The sequence below is a fragment of the Delphinus delphis genome, chromosome 16 (genome assembly GCF_949987515.2).
Source record: "Delphinus delphis chromosome 16, mDelDel1.2, whole genome shotgun sequence".
Lineage (NCBI taxonomy): Eukaryota > Metazoa > Chordata > Mammalia > Artiodactyla > Delphinidae > Delphinus > Delphinus delphis.
The window spans coordinates 36,715,833-36,741,962 of record NC_082698.1 but is presented as its reverse complement, the minus strand read 5'-3'; the positions used below and the strand labels follow the sequence as shown (position 1 = coordinate 36,741,962).

The 26,130-nt window shown below is 39.7% G+C and overlaps 2 protein-coding genes across 3 annotated transcripts in view; one reads left to right on the top strand and one right to left on the bottom strand.

Moving 5' to 3' along the window:
- Positions 1 to 26,130, bottom strand: part of LIPA (lipase A, lysosomal acid type) — a 158,783-nt gene that overhangs the window by 70,755 nt on the left and 61,898 nt on the right. The window lies entirely within an intron of this gene.
- On the top strand, positions 63 to 24,501 carry LOC132439364 (interferon-induced protein with tetratricopeptide repeats 1-like). Of its 2 annotated transcripts, none has more exons than XM_060033654.1 (2): positions 63 to 222; positions 22,384 to 24,501. In XM_060033654.1, the coding sequence occupies exons 1-2, from the start codon at positions 218 to 220 to the stop codon at positions 23,819 to 23,821; spliced, it is 1,443 nt and encodes a 480-aa protein (XP_059889637.1). In that variant the 5' UTR covers positions 63 to 217; the 3' UTR covers positions 23,822 to 24,501. The 2 variants fall into 2 exon arrangements, with proteins under 2 accessions (XP_059889637.1, XP_059889636.1); XM_060033653.1 differs by having other exon boundaries at positions 63 to 267.

Sequence of the window (26,130 nt, the reverse complement as noted above, 5' to 3'; positions counted from 1 at the left end):
TTGATTTTAAATCAGTTTCACTTTCCAGATCCTCTTCGGTTTCATAAAGGCAGTCACTCAGAGATTGGGAGAAAATATCAGCTGATGCATTCTCCCTACCCCACATCCCTCTTTTATAGCCCCTTCAGTATTTACTTGAGGCAGACGTGAAAGATTTCTGAAGAGCAAATCAGCTTGGACCCCAGCTTTTCAGAACAGCAGAGAACAGATCACCATCATGAGGTCAGTGAGATACCTTGCAAGCACCCTCGATCTTGAAACCAAATTGTAAGCTGAGCTTCTTGGGTGCAGGCAAGTTCCAGAGTTGTCCTGTTGCTTGTGGACTAAACATGCCTTTACCAATATGGGTACTTTTTATTTCTGTGACTTTTTCTGGTGTGTGCACTCCGACTCCCTAAGCTTCACGGGTGGAGCTGGGAGCCAGGAGCCGGATGTGAGGGAGGCTTGGCAGGAGTGGTTAGATCCAATCAGCTACAAAGTTTGCTGGTTCAAAGTCAGAGCTAAGCAAATTACTCTTTTGAGGTTTTTTCTGTTGTTTTCTTGGAAAGAACTAAGAGGCTTTCTTCTTGTCATTTTAAAAGGAAGCATTTCTTTTCAGCAGATGTTATTAAAGATGAAATTGGTAGTAAAAAGGCAACTCATGTTGGGAATTTTGCCCTGAAAGTTTGATCACTTCAAGGTGAGAAGTGGAAAAAACAATCCTTACAGATGGACATTTTTTCCATTTCTTATAGGAAAACAAACCGGAAGCTGGGAGTTTATTTTTATTGCTGTAATGAGAACTTGTGAACAGCAGAAAATAATTTCTCTTCAAAACATAATGACCTAATCTCTTTCCTAATACTGATCTAATTTCTAATGAAGGAAAGCAGAGCAACGGTTGCCTGGGGTTGGTGGAGGGTGAGACTGGGCTTGACGAGGAGGGTACACAGGGGATGATGCAAATAGTCTATAGAGAGATAGTGGTGGTGGTTACATGGGTATATATGTTTGTCAAAATTCATCAAACTACACTTTAAATGGGTTCATTTTATTAAATGTAAAGCATAATCTTAGTAAATTTGATTTTCAAAGATTCATATAGACCTGCTTGAGTTCTAACATCAGTTAGAGCCTCAGGAAAAAAACAGCTGAGAGAAAAGGAAAACTTTCCCATCAAACACCTGGGAAGGGATCGAGGGGTTGACTGGCTGGGGAGGGAGCACCCTAGTGACCGTTCAGGGAATGAGGACAGGGCGACCCAAGGGCTCCCAAATGCTCTGCAGGCTTGTATCTGGGGATGGGGTGGATATGAGGAATTCACTGCTAAATGCCTCAGGTCACTTCCCCTATGTGATGGGCTCCCAGGCATGAGTGATGTGAATCATGTCTGCATGAGTGAGTTGACCAGAAAAACCTAGCCCTGCCCAGTGCCTTGGTAGCCAGTCTGCCTAAGAAGTTTGGCAGTGATCTGTGCTTGGGTGTGTCCAGAGCCATGGACCTGAGGAATTCTGAGGGAGGCTCTCTGGACTATGCTGGACTGAGGCCCACATCAAGGTGCCCTGTTCCCAGAGGCTGTAGGGACAGGGGCAAGTTAGGCTGTTCCTTCTCGGCTGTGCTAAAAATTTCCAAACGGGGAAGCCACCTGGGGAAACACCTCATACCTGCTGGCTGGCTAATGAGTGCCCTCCTCTGCCCCATCCACTGAGGAAATCTGTTGGCCCCTTTGCACACTCAGAATTCACTTAAAATGATAACACTGATATGCCAGTTATCGTGGCAGTAACAGTTTCCTTGCAGTTGGAAGTGCACTCTGTCCAGGGCTCTACACGCATTATCTATCATCATCCTCCCAGTAGCCCTAGGAAGGGAACGCTATTATTTTTTATTAGCTTCACTTTCTAGATGAGAAAAATGGGCCTCAGAGGGCAAATTACTTGGCCAAGAAGTCATATAGAGAGTGTGTCAGAGCAGGGTGGTTACTAAGGTGCCAAACTCCAGGGCTGGGCTTCTTCTGGGTACAAAGGCCAAACGGGTGAAAGGTATTAATGCTTTTAATTATGCTCACATTAGAGAGGAGGGGCAGGGACTGGGAGGTCTGGACCCTCGGGTCCCTATTTGGAGAGGGAAGATCAGTCCTTAGAGTGCCCAGAGCCACACCTGAGATGAAGGTAAAAGTGCATCTCCCTACAGCACAGTTTCCTATCATTTGGATGGAAGAAAAAAGGAAATTTATTCCAGGCCATTTTAGAAGTGAGGAAATGATGAGGCTGTGATGTGATTCAAGAAATACCCCAGAGCTGGTCAAAGAGAAAACCGAAGTCCAGGCTTTCTGTGGTTATTTTCCTTTCTTCTAGATGTCTGACTCACTGTTTGATACTTACATGATCTCCTACAAGTAAATGGGAAACTGCTTTTCAAAATACCTCCAGGGACTTCCCTGGCAGTCCAGTGGTTAATACTCTTCACTTCCATTGCAGCGGGCATGAGTCCAATCCCCTGGTGGGGGAACTAAGATCCCGCATACTGTACTGCCAAAAAAAACAAAACAAAACAGAAAACAAAATACCTCCAGGACTATGCTTCTCAAAACACGATACAGGGACTTCTGCAACAGAATTTCCAGGGTGCTTGTTAAAATGCAGAGTCCGGAGCCCAAGCCCGCCCCTAGGTTGCATCTGAATCTCTGGGAGGAGGGCCTATAATGTGCATGGCATCGACAATGCCTTCTTTCAAATTCTCAAGCACAGTTGCAGAATCTGTGTAGAATGGTACTCCCAGTGGAGAATTGAGCTCAGCTCTGCATGTTCAGTTGCAGTTTCTCCTCAGCAGGAATCTTGATAGCATTCCCTCAGTTTTGTTTTCCTTTTCTATTTTATAAAAGCACAGACCTAACAGCTAGCATCCTGAGTGGAAACCTCCTCTGCATTTGCTTGCAACCCACAGCAGAAAATAAAATCTGCCTGAACCCCAGCTTTTCAGAATTGCAGGGAAACAGCCATCATGAGGTAAATGTTCCCTGGTTCTCTGATAGGAAGTTGAGAATCTCTCCCAAATCTTGTTCTTGAGTGCAACTTCCTGAATTATGCTGAGTCAGTTTTTGCTAGTAGATTAAATATGCATTTCACTAATCATCTATCTGATCTATGTTACCAATTCATGCACTTTTATTTCTGTGGCTCTTCCTGATTTACAGAGTCAGGCGCTGAGGGAGGTGCTCCCAGCAGAGCTGGCAGCTGGCAGCTGGGAAGGGATGTTGAGAGCGCCTAGGAGGGCATGCTCAGATCCTTTCAGGCAAAATCTGGTCAATGAGAGCTGGGGCCTGGAGGAAAGTTGCTGCAGGTCCCGGTCCCCCTTTTGTTTCTTATATTTGAAAGGACAAAATCAGAGCTTTGTGTGTTTTGTTATGGTTGCTGTGGTTATTTTAAAAGCACGCTTACTTCTCAGCAAACGTGCTAAGGATTAGTTCAGCACTATGAAACTTCATAATGAAGTCGCTTTTGCCTTGAAATATGCTCTGACAGGACTGGGGGATATGTCTACGTGAACCGTCTTCTTACCGACCTGCTAGACTTCCCGTGTGAACTATAAACAGGGAGTAAGTGTCACAGAGTCTCTCAAACTGCGTGGCATATTCCCTGTACCACACCCGACCTGAGTGCTCTATTAGAACGCAAATTACTAGGCCCTGCATATTTGGCTCTCATGTTTCACTCAGAACCCTTCCTGGGAAGTGAGAAAACCAAAACATGTTTATGTGTTGGGAATATGGAAAAGATGAGTTAGGAATCTACACTTCTGTGAACCCTCTCTCCACATTTCTTCTGACAGCATTAGTGGTGTACTACAATGCTGAGAGGGGGCAGAAGGAAAGAAGGGGTTTGCAGTGTTGAGGGTGATGCTGAAATCATTTTAACATTAGCAGAATTAATTTCTTTCCAGCTGCCTTTTAGACTTCATATTACCTGCCTGTTGGCACCATGAAGTAATTAGCATTTCCTCAGGGTTTTTACACCAACGTGCTCTTTGTCCTAATGACGTGACCATAGAATCCTGGGAGGCAACAGATAAAGAAGGCAAGGACACGGGGGACGGATAATATTTGAGTATTCAAAGTACTGGCTTCATTTCCATTAGATTGAATCCTCCTAAAAAATACAAATACAGTGATGAATCAAATGGAAATCTCATGGAACATAGCCTGGGTCAATTGAGATGTCACTTTACATGGGAGTTGCTAATTGAAGACATAAATATCTGATTTAGAAAACAGGGTTCAGATGTGATTGAGTTCCCAGATTTGCTGGTTAGTGAGCCAAGTCTATAACCTCAAAATAAATTCAAACTTTAAAATTTACATTTGTCCAGCTACTGGCAATCATGAGAGACCTATGTGCTCCAAACACTTGGCTGGACATTTATTCACACCTAAGCAAAGTTAAAATGTACTGTGGAAAGGCAAAGTAAGGGAAAAACCTGTTTAGGATGTGCGAGCTAAAAATGACACAAATACCTTCATGTATCTTTTAAGTGTTTGCTTTGTGGTATGTGATATAATCTTCTCCTTTCTCTCCCTAAAATATTTTCTCCAAAAACATTCAATAAAGTTAACAACTCAATAAGCTAATAAAGTCTCTGCATGTATTTTACTGGTGAGATTTTTAAAAGATTGTATGCTTTTTGTATATTCTTTGTTTGGGTGGAAGTAGAAAAACACAGAGGCAACTTACATAGCAGTAGAAGACCTGAGGCAAGGAAGCCATGGGAATATAAACCCTACCAAGAATTTTTTTAAATATTGGGAGTGGGGGTGGATTTACTTCTACAGGCCATGGAATTAAAAGGTTGACTTATGCTACCTGATCCCTGAGAGCTGGAATTGACCAATGGCAGAGGGTAAGGGAGTTTTGAGTGGGGTCATTCAGATGATACCTGGGGAACACACAAGTAACACCCATTTCAACTTTGATACTAAACTAAGAGCAGATTTATTAGATTTAACCAGAAGAAAACTACTAGAGCAGGAATATCGTCTTTTCCTTGTAAACAAGGTCTGACTAAAGTTACAACAATATGCATGCTGAAATGTTTTATCAATTAATTGCACTGATTACCTTCTTACACAACAAAAAAATAAGATAAATTCATGGGTGGATAGAGAAATTGATGGCTGAATAGATACGTAATAAAGCAAATATGGTAAAATGTTAACTGTAGAATCTAGGTGGTGAGTGTATTAGTGTTTGTTGGAAAATTCTCTGAACTCTATGTTTAACAATGTTCATAATAAAATGTTAGGATAAAAAAGTAAAAAAAAAGAAGTATTCTAGAAGTAAATCAAAATGAGGCAAATGAACCAAAATATATGTGAGATAAAGGATAAAACCGCACAGAGAAGTATTCCAAGTGGTTTTTTTAATACATTGTAATTCGACTCTACCTCTTTAGAAGGTTACATCTTACGATGAAAGAACAGCAAAAAACAAAAACAAAAACAAAACCGCTAAACTCTACTCAGCAATCATTTTGAAGGTGTTCTGCGTTTGTTATTCTGAGACTGTTGTCAGTGTATTGTGGAATAGATCATATGTACGCTGGTATCACATAGAAAAGAGATATTCAATTTGGGAGGAAAAAATACACAGATGTAGGATCAATTAGGTTAAGTAAAAATCCTGTAAATTTGAATTTGTAAGATGAAATCATAATATATTTTATCTTTAAAATATACACACAGTACCAATGTCATTTTCCTGGTTTTGATATTGTACTACAGTTACACAAGATGTTGCTACTGGGGGGGTCAGGGGTTGGCTGCACAAGACTCTTCCTGCAACTTCCTGTGAGTCTGTAATTATTTCAAAATAAGCCTGAAATGTAAAGGAGGAAATGATAAAAACTCAGTACTTGACTGTGTTGCAATAGGCCAAACTGTGGGTTAAGGTGGGCTGAGTGGACCCTTGAAAACCCATGAGAAAATGTGAAAATCATCAGACCATTCACTACAAAGGACTTCTGTTGTCTCTGAGTTCTTCTCCATGGATGTGATCAGAAGTATTTAGAAATAATCTCAAAAGGAACACACATTTTTTTGTTGTTGGTTTATAACATTATATAAGTTTTATATGTACAATATTATATTTCAACTTCTGTACATACTACAGTGTACTCACCACCAAATGTTTAGTTTCCATCTGTCACCACAGAGTTCCCCCCTTACCCATTTTGCCCTCCCCCGATCCCCCTTCCCCTCTGGTAGTGGCCAAAGCACTCAGAATCCCATTCTTTTTCCATCCATCCTGTGGATCAGGAAGAGACTGAGGAGCTCATTGCCCACCGTGCAGATGGGGAAACAAGGCGCAGAGTAATGAAGAGACTGAACCCGGGACTCACAGAAAGGGAAGTAGGTCCAGGGACTGAGTCCCAGATCACTCAGTCAGAGAATTTCTGTCAAACAACAGACACCAGGGGTCATCAAGGTCCTGGTTCTAGCCCAGCTGCACATCAAAATCACCTGAGCATTCCGTTTTAATACTGAGACGCGGGGCCCATTCCCAGGGGTGTATTCAATTGGTCTGGGACAGGGCCTGATTGGCATTATTCTTGGAGCCTCCCTAGATGATTCTAGTGTGCAGTGAGGGTAGAGATTCGATAATCTATTCCAAATCACTTATGTATCAGTTGAGGAAATTGACGCTTATAGAGGTGAAGTAGCTTATCATAGTTGGCCAATCACTCAGGGAGCTAGCTGGTCCTAGACTCCTGGGGATGGACTTACAGCATAGTGCTGAAATTTCATTTTCTATAAGCATCATTTTCTCCAGTTCTTGTTTTGTTTTCCTAACTGTAAGCACATGTTTGGGGACACACACACACACACACACACACACACACACACACACACACACTCTTGGCTGTTTCCTCTCTACTGCTCTGTCTTGTATTGCTCACAGCTCTGTTTAATCCACAGAGACAGTAGGCAAGATTCTGAATACCTAATCAGCCCAAGCCAGAGCCCCATAGAACCAGAACTGCTGGCAAGTTCATGGCAATGACAAGATAAACACTTCGTCTGCTTCTCTACATTCTATCTAGTACATTGGAAAATTACAAACCCAACTACTTTTCTCCACAAGGATTCCAAAGACACCCTGCTCCCCAAAAAGAGAGCTTTTCTAATTCATTTATTTCAGCGTTTGCTTATAGCCTGAACATTTATCAGAATACACAGATAAACCTGTATTATTTATTCAGAAATTTTTATTTGTGTAGAACTTTCTAACCAGTTCAGGATGTCTCAGTGGAAGCTTATAGCATTGGTGAGGGCTGGCATGGGAGATGAGCTGGGCAGGAGGGGCTGAGCAGAAACTTTTTGGATCTGACAGGGTGTCTGATGAAGTGTTTCTAAGAGGAAAACGTTCTTGCAGCTGCTCCTTTTCTGTTTCTTATTTTAAAAGAAAAAGTATAGGAAGCTTTTTTTTTTTAAAGAAAGCACTATTTAAACTTGATGACTGAAAATACTGCTGCAGCTGCTGCTGCTACTACTGCTACCACCAACAGTCACCTTTTTTTAAAATTTTTGAATTTTATTTTTTTTATCTTTTATACAGAAGGTTCTTATTAGTTATCCATTTCATACATATTAGTATATATGTGTCAATCCCAATCTCCCAATAGTCACCTTTTATTTGCATGCTTCTATGTGCCAGGTAGTTGCTAAGTATTTAAATTCAAGTTCCATGAACTACAGTTGAGTTGGAATTTGACTGAGGTGTCATTCTGCAGCATCAGAGAGCTCTCTGTTCCAGAGCATCTTACTTTTACCTTCTGCTCAAGTGATCAAAGATCAGGAGGCTTTCTTGGTATCTGGCATATTTCCTTCGTTTCTGAACTAGGTGGATTGTTTATTTCTGTCAATCTGAAACCAAAAGTAATGACCAGAATCCTGGCCACTTCATTAGGAGTAGGTTTTTATATTTCATAGCCTTCTATATACAGGAGAGTAACTAAAAATGAGGCTACCTCCCTCAACTCTCCCTTTTCTACGCAGTCATCGAGAACCTAGCCACCAACCTTCATGATAGGTAACAATGGGCTGACGCTCTCCTTTAGGGTAGGAGGCAGATCTGGTTCCAAACCCTTGCCAGTCCCTGGGTTTTTGCAGGACTAGGAACAACCCTCAATATGGTCCCAGGTCCACAGTCGTTGGTAATCTGGGTTCATACAACTCGGTACACACCCTGAAATCCCATAAGATACTCCTTGCCCCTTGACTCTTCACGGTGAAGCTATGGACAGAAGGCGTCATCAAAACCTTCCATCGCTTATCTCAAATTCTGTTTCACTCCTCTCAACCACTTGATATTCTTCTCTGTGAATAAACTTCCTCTGTTTTTATTATTGTCAGGTGCCATGGAAAAACATAGCTAACAATGGTAGCCAAATATATATATGTCAAGCTCAACAGATTCAGCTTCTCAGGGAAGCAAGTCTAATTGTCTCCTCTCAATAAGGGGCCTTCCAGTGATTAAATTAACTGTGATTGGGGAGAAATTTGCTTTGCAAAATCTGCTGGAATCACCACTTTACTACACGTATCAGGAGAGTAGGGCAATTTCCAATACAAAGTAGGGAAAACAAGAGCTCAGAGAACACCAGTAATAGGAGCGTAATCTGTACCCAGGACCATAGTCTCAGCACTTATTCTTCCCAACCTCTTAACACAAGCACCACGACTACAGAAGACTGTATGGGTCAGGATGGGGTAGAACTGGATGCCACGGGCACCAAGAGGATACTGTCTTGCACAGGTATGGTAATCATGTCTGGTTAATGAGAACACTTTAGATGACTACAAGAGAGAGCATTAAGAATAAGGAAATGTTTTCGTTAAGGCCCAACATGTTTTGTTTGATGTCTCAAGATGCTAGCACTTACACTTTCTTTGTTCCTATGAATAAAGAAGAAGTTATAGAACTCTTTTTATCCTTGACCATTCTCCAGAAAGAAGGGTATGCAAAGGCACAAAATAATTAGTAAGATACAACCTCTCAGAGAATTGGAACAAATTTGAGTTAAGGCTCTAGTTTAGTGATTTGCAGAATTTTATACCATAAAAAGAAGAATTTCTGTTTCCAGATGAGCAAACAAGGCACAGATTGGGGGCGTGACCGTGGCAAGTTCACAGAGCCAATTTTCACAGGTCTCCCTGGCTGTAGGTTCAGTGGACTCTACATTACTGGCATCTCTTGGTTCCTGGGTTTCTATAAGGCCTTATGGAGTCTGAGAGAGGAATTAGCACATCAATAAAACTGCTTTCCACCAGCCTTTTCTCAATCCGTTTTCAATACAGAACAAAGGAAGCAATAACTGTTTAAGTTTCGTTTTCTACCACTCTGCCTACTTTAATTTCACTTTCTACTTTCTGCGTAAAGTTTCTGGAAAAAATGTTAATCATACTATCTCAACAAACTTAGTTTCAGTGATAACATTCCCTTATTCTTCTATCCGATCATCTGCTTTGGACTGAATGTGTGTGTGTGTGTGTGTGTGTGTGCGCGCGCGCGCACGCGCACACGTGTGTGCTCACACACATGCACATTCATACACACACATAAACTGTTTTATTAGTTCAGACATCTTTATTTTTCTTAGCAACTCCCTGAGGAAGATGTTAAAACCCAAAGAAGGGGAGGGAAATGGGAAGGGAGGAAAGGAGAAAATGATCCCAATCTCTGAAGTAATTTTTCACCAACCTCACTTCTGTCTGACCTAGGGAGGGAATGGACAGTTTGTCTGGATAGAAATATTGCTCTCTGGCTCCACAACAGGGAAAAAAGTAGGACCCACACAGCTGTGTGAGCCATAGTCATGGCTCAGATGTCTTGAGGGAAATATTGTGTGGGAAGAGTAGGAGAAGCTCACTGCTTAGAGAATAAGACCTTTCTCTGTTGGCTTCTGGTCTCACTATCTGCACTGCCGGGTTCCTATGTTGGGCCTTCTCAACCTGACTGGATTTAAGATTAGCAGATTACGTGTCCTCTGGGGAAGCCATGTGGTCTGCAGATGTTTGACAGCCTCCTGGCTTGGCTAGAGTTCTGTGCTTGGGAACTCCCTCATCTTCCTTAGGTAAAGGGCCTAATGTGAACATTTCTATATTACCCAAACTGAATCTTCATTCAAATAACTCTTGATATCAGCAGATCAAAAAAACATTAATTTGTATCAACCTGCAAATTCCCCCTCAGTGCTCCAGTGGGCAAAATTTTGAAGGGGCAACAGCTTCAGAAAATGCATATAATTATGGGCCTATTATCAACCCTTCTCCCCTCCTTTGGTCCACAGACAGATAAGAGTGGACTATCACTGATAATTAAGAAAATAGTAATAATAATGATAAAGTAGATATCACTTCCTGAATGCTTATCAAGGGCCAACCTGGCTTCCAAAGTATTACGTAAATTACTACATTTACAAAAGAAACCTATGAGGCAGGTACTCCTATTATACTTATTTTGCAATACGAATTTTAAATTAAGAAATGTTGAGGCTACACAGATAATAAGTGATAGAGCTGAGACATGAGCCAGAGTCTCTATTCAATGATACCTTATTTAACCTTTAAACAAATGTTTCTTAAAGGGTACCAGAGGAGGTTCATGAGCTCATTTCAGATGGCATGGTAATTAGCTTTTATGTTTTAATGCTTTTGTGTTTATTTCAACATGTACTAGAAATATATATATATATACACACACAGACATATATAATTTGTAGAATTTCTATTCAAGTTAGTAATATGATTTTTTGTGTGATAAAATACACGTAAGACAAAATTTACCATTTTAACTATTTTTAAGTATACAATTTTGTGGTATTTAATACAACCACAGTGTTGTGCAACCATCACCACTATCTACTTCAAGAACATTTTTGTCACTCTGAGCAGCCATTCCCCACTCATCCTTCACCCTAGGCCTGGCAACCATTAATCTGCTTTTTGTCTCTATGGATTTGCCTATCATTGATATTTCATATAAATGGAAGCATACAACACATGGCCTTTTGTGACTGGCTTATTTCACTTTTCATAATGTCTTCGAGGTTCATCCATTTTGAAGCATGTGTCAGAACGTCCTTCCATTTTAAGGCTGAATAATATATCATTGTATGTATAGATCACATTTTGTTTATCCATTCTTCCACTGATGGACACTTGGGTTGCTTCCACCTTTTGACTATTGTGAATAATGCTATGAATATCTACTCAAGTCTGTGCTTTCATTTATTTTAGGTATATACCCAAAAGTGGAATTGCTGAATAATATGGTAATTCTATGTTTAATTTTTTGAGGAATCACCACCATTTTCCTCAGCAGCTGCCCCATTTGACATTCTCACTAGAAGTGCACAAGGGTTCTAATTTCTCCACATCCTCAGCGACACTTGTTATTTTCTGTGTTTTTGATAACAGCTATCACAATTGGTGTGAAGAGATATCTTATGGTTTTGATTTGCATTTCACTAACATTGGTGATGTTGAACATCTTTTCATCTGCTTACCGGCCATTTGTATATTTTTTGGGGGGAAATATCTATTCAAGTCCTTTACCCATTTTTTAATCAGTTGTTTTTTTCTTGCTGTTGAGTTGTAGGAATTGCTTATATAGTCTAGATATTAATCCCTTATCGGGTACATGATTTGCAAATATTTTCTCCCATTCTGTGGGTTGTCTCTTCATTCTATTGATAGTGCCCTTTGAGGCACAAAAGTTTTTAATTTTGATGAAGTTCAACTTATTTATTCTTACTTTTGTTACTTGTGCTTTTGGTGTCATATCCAAGAAATTGTTGCCAAATCCAATGTCATGGAGTTTCTTCCCTGTTTCTTTCAAGATTTTTATAGTTTTAGGTCTTACATTTAGATCTTTGATGCATTTTGATTTCATTTTTTGTATACGGTATAAGGTAGGGGTCCAACTTCATTCTCTTGTATATGGATATTCCTCTTTTCTGCATATATCCCAGACTGAGTGCTGGAGAAGCCAGCAACCTAGAAATGCCAGCAGGCATAGACAGAAAAGTCCCATGAAAAGCCTGCTATCTCTAGCCAAAGGACCAAGGAGGGGACAGCCTAGCAAGACAAAAAATTTATGAACAACCATTCTACTCCAGCCAAATACACAGGAAAAAATCAAATAAAAACTAAAGCCCCATTCCGAACTTTGCCAGCAAAGGCTGAGTGGGTAGCCTAGACTTCTACCCTCACCAGGCTATAGCTAGGCATCCCAACTCTCACCCTCCCCCTACCCCCATGGATGATGCCAGAGAAGGGCAAGTGGAATGCAAAGACTTCCATCCCCACCAGGGTGGTAACAAGAGTCCCTCTCTCTGCAGTGAGGGAGTGAAGACCACAAAGGAGGTGTGGACATCAGCCCCCACCTAGTGGTAATGAGGTATCCTCCCACTCCCCACTGAGGTGGTATCAGAGAGGCCTAGTGGAGTTCAGGACTTTCACCACCATCCAGAGGTAATAAGGTCACTCTTCCCCACTCACCTCCCTTCCCAGCATCAGTAAAGGCCACATGGAGAAGAGTAACAAGGCACACCTACCCCTTCAAGCCAGGGTGGTATCAGCAGAGGCCTGGGGGATCCTGAACTCCCACCCCCATCCAGCAGTAATGAGGAGCCCAGGCTCCCCATAAAGTGTTAATGAAAGACAAGTGAGTAAACAGGATTCCACCTTGATCTGGCAGTGTGGAATGAGGTGTCCTTCCCCTTTCCCTAGAACAACAGTATTAGAGGAGGCCTGCTAAAACAGATTTATATGTAACTCAGAGTCCTATAATATATAATAATACCCAAATGCCCAGGTTTTCATTAAAAATTGCTTATCATGCCAAGAACCAGGAAAATCTCAACTTGAATGAGAAAGAATAATCATCAGACAACAACACTGAGATGACACAGATATTAGCATTGTCTAACCAGGATTTTAAAGCTGCCATCGTAAAAATGGTTCAATGGGCAATTGCAAACACACTTGAAACAAATGAAAATATAAAAAGTCTCAGCAAAGAAAAGGAGATATAAAGAAGAACCAAATGGGAATTTTAGAATTGAAAAGTACAATAACCAAAATGAAAACCCAGTGGGTGGGCTCAAAAACAGGATGGAGAGGACAGAGGAAAGAATTCATGAACTTGAAGACAGAATGATAGAAATTATCCAATGTGATTCTAATTTCAAGTAGCTGACCAAAGTCCAAAGATGATAAACCCAAAGAAATCCAAGACACGTCACAGTTAAAATTCTGAAGACTAAAGACAAAAAGAAAACCCATGAAAGCAGTAGAGAGAAATGACACCTCAGCTATAAGGAAGGGAAAAACATACACACAAGTCTAATGGCAAGTTATTTCTCGTTAGAAACCATGGAGTTGAGAAGAAAGGGGCATAACATTTTTCAAGTGCTGAAAGAAAAGAATTTTCAACCTAGAATCCTATATCCAGCAAAAATATCCTTCTGGAATAAATAGGAAATTAAGACATTCTCAAATGAAGGAAAGCTAAGAGAATTTGGCACCAACAGACCTACCCTTAAGGAATAGCTAAAGAAATTTTTCCAGTGAGCAAAAAAGGAAATAAAAGGTATACAGATCAGAAAGAAAAAATAAAACTGTCCCTATTTATAGATGCCATGATGGTCTACATAGAAAATCCCAAGGTATCTATAAAACAATTCCTAGAACTAAAAAGTGGGTTCATCGAGGTTACAGAATACAAGATTTACATACAAAAGTCAATTGTATTTCTATATACTAGCAAGGAACATGTAAAAATTAAGTTAAAAACACAATATAATTTTAAATTGCACAAAAAGAAACACATAAGTGTACTTAAGTGTAAATCTAACATAACATGCATAGGACTTCAATGCCTATAAACTATTAAAATGCTAATGAAAGAAATTAAAGAATATCTAAATAAACAGATACAGAATGTTCATGGATTAGAAGACTCAGCATAGCAACAATGTCAATTCTCCCCCAACTGATATAAAATTCCTATCAAAACTCCAGCAAGATTTTTTATAGATATAGAAAATATTAATCTAAAATTTATATGGAAAAGCAAAGGAACTAGAATAACAATTTTGGAAAAGAAAAATAGAAAGGAATCACCCTACCCAGTTTTAAGATTGATTACACACAGTAAACAAGATTGTATGGTATTGGTGGAAGGATAAACACACAGATCAGTGGAACAGAATAAGGAACCCAGAAATAATCCCACACGAGCACAGCCAACTGATTTTTGACAAAGGTGCAAAAGTAATTCAATAGAGGATGAACAGTCTTCAACAAATGCCGCTGGAGCAACTGGATATCCATAGGCTGAAAAATGAGACACTGACCTAATCTTCATACATTATGCAAAAATTAACTCAAAATGGATCACAGATTTAAATGTAAAATTATAAAACTTGTAGAAGAAAATACAGGAGAAAATCTTCAGGACTTAGGGCCTGGTGAAGAGTTCCTGGACATGATACCAAACACATGACCCATAAGAGAAAAAAAATCAATAAATTATACTTCATCAAAAGTAAAAACTTTTGCTCTTCAAAAGACCTTATTAAAGGATAATAAGACAAGCCACACACTGAGAGAAAATATTTGAAAACATCACAAAGCACTCATATCTAGAATCTATAAAGAGTTATTGAAACCCAACAATAAAAAAAACCTAATTAGAAAATAGGCAAAGGATATGAAGAGATATTTCATGAAAGAGGATATGTAGATGGCAAATAAGCACATAAAAATATGTTCAACACCACTAGCCATTAGGGAAATGCAAATGAAGACCACAAGGAGATACCACTACATGTCTATTAAAAGGGCTAACATTAAAAAAAAAAGTGAAAATACCAAATTCTGGTAAGAATGCAAAGAACTAGATCATTCATACATTACTAGTAGGAATGAAAAATGATACTATTCATCTGGAAAACAGTGTGGCAGCTTCTTAAAAACATAAGCATACACTTACCACATGACCTAGCAATTGCACTCCTCAACATTTATCCCAGAGAAATGAAAACGTATGTCCATGTAAAGGCCTGTATACAACTCTTCATAGCACTTTTATTTGTAATAAGCCAAAACCAGAAACAATTGAAATGTCCTACAACAGATGAATAGTTAACTGTGATACTCCCATACCATGGCAAATGACCCCCCAGTAGAAAGGAATGAACTGTTGATAAAACTCAACAACTTGGATGTATGTCAAGGGCATTATGATGAGTGAAAAGGGCAATCTCCAAAGATTACATAATATATGACTCCATGTATATGACACTCATGAAATGACAAAATTATAGAGATGAAAAACATGTTAGTAGTTACCAGAGGCTAGAAATGTTTGGAAATGGAGGGAGGCAACAGTTTTGACTCTAAAGAAACAGCATGAGAGAGATGTTTGTGATGATGGAGTAGTTCTCTAACTTGATCAAATGATGGTTCCATGGATTTACACATGTGATAGAATGACAGAACTGTATGCATATTGTACCACTGCCAATTTCCTAGTTTTGACATAGTTAGATAAGATATAATCTTTGGGAGAAACTGGGTGAAGGATACACTGGACCTATGTACAATCTTTGCAAATTTCTGTGAATCCATTATTATTTCCAAATAAATGGGCCAAATATTATTGCTTTTAGGTGGTCTTAATTTGTTGCATAATCTGCAGACTAAGTTCCTAAGGTCAATAATGTTTCCTAAGGCTCTGCATTTCTTACTGGTCTCTATCCTAATTACAAAAATAGGAAACATTTTTTTTTTTTTTTAATGGCCTGAGTCCTGATTTTGCCACTCATGCAGCTGTGTGATCTCAGGAACCTGTGCTTTGACTTTATTTTTTATACAGCAGGTTCTTATTAGTTACCTATTTTTATATATATTAGTATATGCATGTCAATCCCAATCTCCCAATTCATCCCACCCCGCCACCCCCCCACCCCCACTTTCCCCCCTTGGTGTCCATACGTTTGCTCTCTAGATCTGTGTCTCTATTTCTGCCTTGCAAACCGGTTCAGCTGTACCATTTTACTAGATTCCACATATATGCGTTAATATACAATATTTGTTTTTCTCCTTCTGACTTACTTCACTCTGTATGACAATCTCTAGGTCCATTCACGTCTCTACAAATGACCCAATTTCGTTCCTTTCTATGGCTGAGTAATATGTACCACATCTTCTTTATCCATTCATCTGTCGATGGGCATTTAGGTTGCTTCCATGACTTGGTTATTGTAAATAGTGCTGCAGTGAACATGGGGGTGCATGAGACTTTTTGAATTATGGTTTCCTCTGGGTATATATGCCCAGTAGTGGGATTGCTGGGTCATACGGTAATTCTATTTTTAGTTTTTTAAGGAACATCCATACTGTTCTCCATAGTGGCTGTATCAATTTACATTCCCACCAACAGTGCAAGAGGGTTCCATTTTCTCCACACCCTCTCCAGCATTTGTTGTTTGTAGATTTTCTGATGATGCCCATTCTAACTGGTGTGAGGTGATACCTCATTGTAGTTTTAATTTGCATTTCTCTGATAATTAGTGATGTTGAGCAACTTTTCATGTGCCTCTTGGCCATCTGTATGTCTTCTGTGGAGAAATGTCTATTTAGGTCTTCTGCCCATTTTTTGATTGGGTTGTTTGCTTTTTTTTTTTTGCGGTACGCAGGCCTCTCACTGTTGTGGCCTCTCCCATTGCGGAGCACAGGCTATGGACACAGGTTCAGCGGCCATGGCTCACAGGCCTAGCCGCTCCGCGGCATGTGGGATCTTCCTGGACCGGGTCACGAACCCGTGTCCCCTGCATTGGCAGGCGGACTCTCGACCACTGTGCCACCAGGGAAGCCTGGTTTGTTTGCTTTTTGATATTGAGCTGTATGAGCTGTTTATATATTTTGGAGATTAATCCTTTGTCTGTTGATTCATTTGCAAATATTTTCTCCCATTCTGAGGGTTGTCTTTTTGTCTTGTTTGTAGTTTCCTCTGCTGTGCAAAAGCTTTTAAGTTTCATTAGGTCCCATTTGTTTATTTTTGTTTTTCTTTCCATTACTCTAGGAGGTGGATCAAAAAAGATCTTGCTGTGATTTATGTCAAAGAGTGTTCTTCCTAAATTTTCCTCTAAGAGTTTTATAGTGTCCAGTCTTACATTTAGGTTTTTAATCCATTTTGAGTTTATTTTTGTGTATAGTGTTACGGAACATTCTAATTTCATTCTTTTACATGTAGCTGTCCAGTTTTCCCAGCACCACTTATTGAAGAGACTGTCTTCTCTCCATTGTATATCTTTGTCCCCTTTGTCATAGATTAGTTGACCATAGGTGTGTGGGTTTATCTCTGGGCTTTCTATTCTGTTCCATTGATCTATATTTCTGTTTTTGTGCCAGTACCATATTGTCTTGATTACTGTAGCTTTGTAGTATAGTCTGAAGTCAGGGAGTCTGATTCCTCCAGCTCCGTTTTTTTCCCTCAAGATTGCTTTGCCTATTTGGGGTCTTTTGTGTCTCCATACAAATTTTAAGATTTTTTTTCTAGTTCTGAAAAAAATGCCATTGGTAGTTTGATAGGGATTGCATTGAATCTGTAGATTGCTTTGGGTAGTACAGTCATTTTCACAATATTGATTCTTCCAATCCAAGAACATGGTATATATCTCCATCTGTTTGTGTCATCTCTGATTTCTTTCATCAGTGTCTTATAGTTTTCTGAGTACAAGTCTTTCACCTACTTAGGTAGGTTTATTCCTAGGTATTTTATTCTTTTTGTTGTAATGGTGAATGGGATTGTTACCTTAATTTCTCTTTCTGATCTTTTGTTGTTAGTGTACAGGAATGCAAGAAATTTCTGTGCATTAATTTTTTTATCCTGCAACTTTACCAAATTCATTGATTAGCTCTAGTAGTCTTCTGGTGGCATCTTTAGGATTCTCTATATATAGTATCATGTCATCTGCAAACAGTGACAGTTTTACTTCTTCTTTTCCAATTTGTATTCCTTTTATTTCTTTCTTCTTTTCTGATTGCCATGGCTAGGACTTCCAAAACTGTGTTGAATAATAGTGGTGAGCGTGGACATCCTTGTCTTTTTCCTGATCTTTGAGGAAATGCTTTCAGTTTTTCACCATTGAGAATGATGTTTGCTGTGGGTTTGTCATATATGGCCTTTATTATGTTGAGGTAGGTTCCCTCTATGCCCACTTTCTGGAAAGCTTTTATCCTAAATGGGTGTTGAATTTTGTCAAAAGATTTTTATGCATCTATTGAGATGATGATATGGTTTTTCTTCTTCAGTTTGTTAATATGGTGTATCACATTGATTGATTTGCATATATGGAAGAATCCTTGCATCCCTGGGATAAATCCCACTTGATCACGGTGTATGATGCTTTTAATGTGCTGTTGGATTCTGTTTGCTAGTATCTTGTTGAGGATTTTTACATCTACATTCATCAGTGATATTGGTGTGTAATTTTCTTTTTTTGTAGTATCTTTGTGCAGTAGTTCTAATCAGGGTGATGGGGGCCTCATAGAATGAGTTTGGGAGTGTTCCTTCCTCTGCAATTTTTTGGAAGAGTTTGAGAAGGATGGGTGTTAGCTCTTCTCTAAATGTTTGATAGAATTCACCTGTGAAGCCATCTGGTCCTGGACTTTTGTTTGTTGGAAGATTTTTAATCACAGTTTCAATTTCATTACTTGTGATTGGTCTGTTCATATTTTCTATTTCTTCCTGGTTCAGTCTTGGAAGGTTATACCCATCTAAGAATATGTCCATTTCTTCCAGGTTGTCCATTTTATTGGCATAGAGTTGCTTGTAGTAGTTTCTTAGGATGCTTTGTATTTCTGCAGTGTCTGTTGTAACTTCTCCTTTTTCATTTCAATTTTATTGATTTGAGTCCTCTCCCTCTTTTACTTGATGAGTCTGGCTAATGGTTTATCAATTTTGTTTATCTTCTCAAAGAACCAGCGTTTAGTTTTATTGATCTTTGCTATTGTTTCCTTTGTTTCTATTTCATTTATTTCTGCTCTGATCTTTATGATTTCTTTCCTTCTACTAAATTTGTCCATAGGTCCGTAGGTCTACTAACTTTGGGTTTTGTTTGTTCTTTCTCTAGTTCGTTTAGGTGTAAAGTTAGATTCTTTATTTGAGATATTTGTTGTTTCTTGAGTTAGGATTGTATTGCTGTAAGCTTCCCTCTTAGGACTGGTTTCACTGCATCCCATAGATTTTGGATTGTCGTGTTCTCGTTGTCACTTGTCTCTAGGTATTTTTTGATTTCCTCTTTGATTTCTTCAGTGATCTCTTGGTTATTTAGTAACCTATTGTTTAGCCTCCATGTGTTTGTGTTTTTTACGTTTTTTTTCCCTGTAATTGATTTCTAATCTCATAGCGTTGTGGTCGGAAAAATTGCTTGATATGATTTCAATTTCCTTAAATTTACTAAGGCTTGATTTGTGACCCAAGTTGTGATCTATCCTGAAGAATGTTCCGTGTGCACTTGAGAAGAAAGTGTAATCTGCTGTTTTGGGATGGAATGTCCTATAAATATCAATTAAATCTATCTGGTTTACTGTGTCATTTAAAGCTTCTGTTTCCTTATTAATTTTCTGTCTGGATGGTCTGTCCATTGGTGTAAGTGAGGTATTAAAGTCCCTCACTATTATTGTGTTTCTGTTGATTTCCTCTTTTATAGCTGTTAGAAGTTGCCTTATGTATTGAGGTGCTCCTATGTCGGGTGTGTATATATTTATAATTGTTGTATCTTCTTCTTGGATTGATCCCTTGGTCATTATATAGTGTCCTTCCTTGTCTCTTGTAACATTCTTTATTTTAAAGTCTATTTTATCTGATATGAGTATTGCTACTCCAGCTTTCTCTTGATTTCCATTTGCATGGAATATCTTTTTCCATCCCCTCAGTTTCAGTCTGTATGTGTCCCTAGGCTTGAAGTGGGTCTCTTGTAGACAGCATGTATATGGGTCTTGTTTTAGTATCCATTCACCGAGCCTGTGTCTTTTGATTGGAACCTTTAATCCATTCATGTTTAAGGTAATTATCAATATGTATGTTCCTATTACCATTTTCTTAATTGTTATGGGCTTGTTTTTGTAGGTCCTTTCCTTCTCTTGTGTTTCCCACTTAGAGAAGTTCCTTTAGCATTTGTTGTAGAGCTGGTTTGGTGGTGCTGAATTCTCTTAGCTTTTGCTTGTCTGTAAAGCTTTTGATTTCTCCATGAAATCTGAATGAGATCCTTGCTGGGTAGAGTAATCTTGGTTGTAGGTTCTTCCCTTTCATTATTTTAAATATACTGTGCCACTCCCTTCTGGCCTGTAGAGTTTCTGCTGAGAAATCAGCTGTTAACCTTATGGGAGTTCCCTTGTATGTTATTTGTTGTTTTTCCCTTGTTGCTTTCAATAATTTTTCTTTGTCTTTAATTTTTGTCAATTTGATTACTATGTGTCTCAGAGTGTTTCTCCTTGGGTTTATCCTGCCTGGGACTCTCTGCGCTTCCTGGACTTGGGTGGCTGTTTCCTTTCCCATGTTAGGGAAGTTTCTGACTATAATCTCTTCAAATATTTTCTTGGGTCCTTTCTCTCTGTCTTCTCCTTCTGCAACCCCTATAATGTGAATGTTGGTGCATTTAATGTTGTCCCAGACGTCTCTTAGGCTGTCTTCATTTCTTTTCATTCTTTTTTCTTTATTCTGTTCCACAGCAGTGAATTCCACCAACCTGTCTTCTAGGTCACTTATCCGTTCTTCTGCCTCAGTTATTCTGCTACTGATTCCTTCTAGTATATTTTTCATTTCAGTTATTGTATTGTTCGTCTCTGTTTGTTTGTTCTTTAATTCTTCTAGTGGTTGGTTAATTCGTCTAGGTCTTTGTTAAACATTTGTTGCATCTTCTCGATCTTTGCCTCCATTCTTTTTCCAAGGTCCTGGATCACCTTCACTATCATTATTCTGAATTCTTTTTCTGGAAAGTTGCCTATCTCCACTTCATTTAGTTGTTTTTCTGGGATTTTATCTTGTTCCTTCATCTGGCACATAGTCCTCTGCCTTTCATTTTGTCTATCTTTCTGTGAATGTGGTTTTCCTTTCACAGGTTGCAGGATTGTAGTTCTTCTTGCTTCTGCTGACTGTCCTCTGGTGGATGAGGCTATCTAAGAGGCTTGTGCAAGTTTCCTGATGGGAGGGACTGGTGGGGGGTAGAGCTGGGTGTTGCTCTGGTGGGCAGAGCTCAGTAAAACTTTAATCTACTTGTCTGCTGATGAATGGGGCTGAGTTCCCTCCCAGTTGGTTGTTTGGCCTGAGGTGACCCAGCACTGGAGCCTACCGGCTGTTTGGTGGGGCTAATGGCAGACTCTGGGAGGGCTCACGCCAAGGAGTACTTCCCAGAACTTCTGCTGTCAGTGTTCTTGTCCCCGCGGTGAGCCACAGCTGTCCCTGGGCTCTTCAGGAGACCCTCCAACACTAGCAGGTAGGTCTGGTTCAGTCTCCTATGGGGTCACTGCTCCTTCCCCTGGGTCCTGATGCACACACTACTTTGTGTGTGCCCTCCAAGAGTGGAGTCTCTGTTTCCCCCAGTCCTGTCAAGGTCCTGCAATCAAATCCCGCTAGCTTTCAAAGTCTGATTCTCTGGGAATTCCTCCTCCCTTGTCGGACCCCCAGGTTGGGAAGCCTGACGTGAGGCTCAGAACCTTCACTCCAGTGGGTGGACTTCGGTGGTATAATTGTTCTCCAGATTCTGAGTCACCCACCCCGCGGTTATGGGATTTTACTTTATTGTGATTGTGGCCCTCCTACCGTCTCACTGTGGCTTCCCCTTTGTCTTTGGGTGTGGGGTGTCTTTTTTGGTGAGTTCCAGTGTCCTCCTGTCGATGATTGTTCAGCAGTTAGTTGTGATTCCGGTGCTCTTGCAAGAGGGAGTGAGCGCATGTCCTTCTACTCTGCCATCTTGAACCAGTCTCCTAGGAAACTCTTACATAGCATGAAATCTGTATGCTCTAAGTGCTTTCCATAGATAGGCTTATTAATTCTCACCAAATCCTGTGTGATAAGTCTATTATTTTCCCCACTTTACAAAAGAGACTCTGAAGCACAGAGAGGCTGCATGGGTAGAAAGTGCTGGGGCCAGTGTATGAAGCCAAGCAAACTGCATTTAAAGGCCACAGGGATCTTAGAAATACAGGAACTCAAAGGAAGATCAAAGCAGGCGTGCCCTTTTCAAGGCTAAGCTCTAAATACGCAGTGTTTTGTCTAGCTTATTTCTATTGGCTGTTTGTCACCTAACAAAGAAAATCTGCTTCTGTTTTTATAGTACTAATGCTGATGAAGATCAGATCAAGGATAAACTGGAACAGTTGAGATGTCACTTTACATGGGAGTTGGTCATTGACGACACTGAAATACCTGAATTAGAAAACAGGGTCTTGGAGGAGATTGAGTTCCTAGACAGCACATACAAAGTGGGAATATACAACTTACTGGCCTATGTGAAACACCTGAGAGGCCAGAATGAGGAAGCCTTGAAGAGTTTGAAAGAAGCTGAAGACTTAACCCAGCAAGAACATGCCAACCACTCAGACATGAGAAGTCTGGTTACCTGGGGCGACTATGCCTGGCTGCATTACCACATGGGCCGACATGCAGAAGCCCAGATTTACCTGGACAAGGTGAAGAACACTCGCAGGAAGCTTGCAAATTCCTCCAGCTATAGAATGGAGTGTCCTTATATGGACTGTGAGGAAGGATGGGCCTTGCTGAAATGTGGAGGAAAGAATTATGAACGGGCCAAGGTCTGCTTTGAAAAGGCTCTGGAAGTGGACCCTGAAAACCCTGAATTCAGCGCTGGGTATGCAATCACCGTCTATCGCCTGGAGAGCTTTAACAAAGCAACAAAGTGTACTGGGGAATTTTGTCTGAATACCCTACAACAGGCTGTCAGGCTAAACCCAAAAGATGCATATATTAAGGCTCTCCTTGCCCTGGAGCTTCAAGGTGCCGGACGACAAGCTGAAGGAGAAAAATACATTAAAGAAGCACTGACCAACGGGTCCTCAAAGATCTATGTCTTCCGATATACTGCCACGTTTTACCGAAGAAAAGGCTCTCTGGATGTAGCTCTTCAGTTCTTAAAACTGGCCTTGAAAGCAACACCCTCCTCTGTCATGCTGCATCACCAGATGGGGCTTTGCTACAAGTCACAAATGATCCAAATAAAGAGAGCTACAAACTGGCAGCCTAAAGGACAGGATAAAGAAAACATCAACAGAATAATACGATCAGCCATATCTCATTTTGCATTTGCTGTGCAACAGAAGCCCACATTTGAGTTTGCTTACATAGACCTGGCGGAAATGTACACAGCAGCAGGTGACCACAAAAAAGCTGAAGATGCTTATCAACAGGTGTTATGCATGGAATCACTCAGCACATATATGCTGCAACAGGTACATTTCCACTATGGCCAATTTCTGGAATTTCACAAAAAATCTGAAGTTGATGCAATCAGCCATTATTTAAAAGCAGTAAAAATAGAAATGGCATCATTAGCAAGGAATAAAAGTATGAGTTCTTTGAAGAAATTTGCTTTAAAGAAACTTCAGAGAGATGCATTCGATATAGAAAGCTTGTGCATCCTTGGGTTCATCCACAAAGTACGAGGAGAAATGAATGAAGCCCTGGAGTACTACGAGCAGGCCCTGAGGCTGGATCCTGTCTTGGAGAACTCTGTGTTTGTGACCTGTACGCACTGAAATATGGACCACTCTTACATATCATTTGATTTTACATCAACATATACTAATCATCTTTTCTGCTTGCTGCTTTCAGAAACATGTAATTCACTGCAATGATGTAATCTTTGAACAGTTACTCAAACCTGATAAAACATTGGTTGTATTGGGAAAATAGTGAAACAGACTATACAGGTCTCTGTGTGTGAAAGAGAGAGAGGAAGAGAGAGAAGAACCATTTCTCTGTGAATGTTATATAGTAGAAAAAAAAAGTTTGTTGAGTAGATTTGTAGCAAGTAAAACACTGGCCTTGACATGGAACCAACCTAAATGTCCATCGACAGATGAATGGATAAAGAAGATGTGGCACATATAAACAATGGAATATTACTCAGCCATAAAAAGAAATGAAATTGTGTTATCTGTAGTGAGGTGGATGGACCTAGAGTCTGTCATATAGAGTGAAGTAAGTAAGAAAGAGAAAAACAAATACTGTATTCTAACTATATATGGACTCTAAAACAAAAAAATGATACTGATGAACCTAGTTGCAGGGCAGGAATAAAGATGTAGACATAGAGAATGGACTTGAGGACATGGGGTGGGAGGGGGAAGCTGGGGTAAAGTGAGAGTAGCATCGACATATATACACCACTGATTGTAAAATAGCTAGTGGGAAGCAGCTGCAGAGAACAGGAAGATCAGCTCGGTGCTTTGTGATGACCTAGAGGGGTGGGATACAGAGGATGGGAGGGAGGCTCAAGAGGGAGGGGATATGGGGACATGTGTATGCATATGGCTGATTCACTTTGGTGTACAACAGAAACTAACACAGTATTGTGAAGCAATTATATTCCAATAAAGATCTATTAAAAAAAAACCCACTGGACTTACGTGAAATAAAATGTTCAATTCATTCATTTTATCAATAAATAGTTTTCAGTGCTAGATACCAAAAATACTATGGTGATGTAGGGGAGGGAAAATTCTTTTTCCTGTACCCATCTTAGGTTCATTGGCTTGGGCCTTAAATTAAACTGAAAAAAGACAGATTAACAAGAGAAAAACAAACAAGTTTATTAACACATGCATTGGGCATACCCAGGGGAGTACCCAGTGATGAGTAATTCAAAGGGGTGGGTTTACATAGCATCCTAACAAACAAACAATACATTTTTAGAGAAGTGATAAGGCAAAGGCAAAGAACTTTAGTTTCTAAGTGGCAAATTATAGGAAGGCAAATATATGAGGGAAACTAATGGACGATAATAGCCTGCTTATAAGGTTTGTTATGTATATTTTTCTGTTTGTGTCTCTGGGTTGATTAGGGACTAGAGTTGTCTCAGGTGATCAACTTCTCTCCTTCCCGGTAGAGGAGGAGAGACATTTTTTTCAGGAAGACGGGGGAGAGCAGAGAGCTTTCCTTATATCTGCTTCTTTTCAACTGCCTTTAGCTCAAAATAATCCTATGGCAAGGTGGCATATTTGGGGGTGGCATATTCTGCTACCCTTCAGTGAAACAAAGCAGACATTTTCCCCAAACCTCATGCAGCTTACAATCTAGTGAGAAAGACAGTAAAACAAATACACAGTCAATTAAAGGTCAGCTTTCCCCATGAAGATGTTTGAAATTTAATTCATTGTCAAACTGTGCCAAGTAGTTTCTCTTGTTTTATGCCATTTTGTTTGAAGTGTTATTGATTCAGTCATTTGCTGGTATTGACCTTTCTCCAAAGAAGATATACAGATTACCAACAAACACATGAAAGGATGCTCAACATCACTGATCATTAGAGAAATGCAAATCAAAACTGCAGTAAGGTATCACCTCACGCCCGTCAGAATGGCCATCATCAAAAAATCTACAAACAATAAATGCTGGAGAGGGTGTGGAGAAAGGGGAACCCTCTTGCACTGTTGGTGGGAATGTAAATTGATACAGCCACTATGGAGAACAGTGTGGAGTTTCCTTAAAAAACTAAAAATAGAACTACCATATGACCCAGGAATCACACTACTGGGCATATACTCAGAGAAAACCATAATTCAAAGACACATGCACCCCAATGTTCATTGCAGGTCTATTTACAAGAGCCAGGACATGCAAGCAACCTAAGTGTCCATCGACAGATGAATGGATAAAGAAGATGTGGCACATATACACAATGGAATATTACTAAGCCATAAAAAGAAATGAAATTGAGTTATTTGTAGTGAGGCGGATGGACCTAGAGTCTGTCATACAGAGTGAAGTAAGTCAGAAAGAGAAAAACAAATACCATATTCTAACACATATATATGGAATCTAAAACAAAAAAATGGTTCTGAAG

Bases quoted from the DNA above. Each gene is read 5' to 3' on its own strand.
- LOC132439364 (XM_060033653.1), top strand. From the start codon at position 218: ATGAGGTCAGTGAGATACCTTGCAAGCACCCTCGATCTTGAAACCAAA. The intron at 268-22,383 runs GTAAGCTGAGCT...CTGTTTTTATAG, and splicing joins CTCGATCTTGAAACCAAATT to TACTAATGCTGATGAAGATC.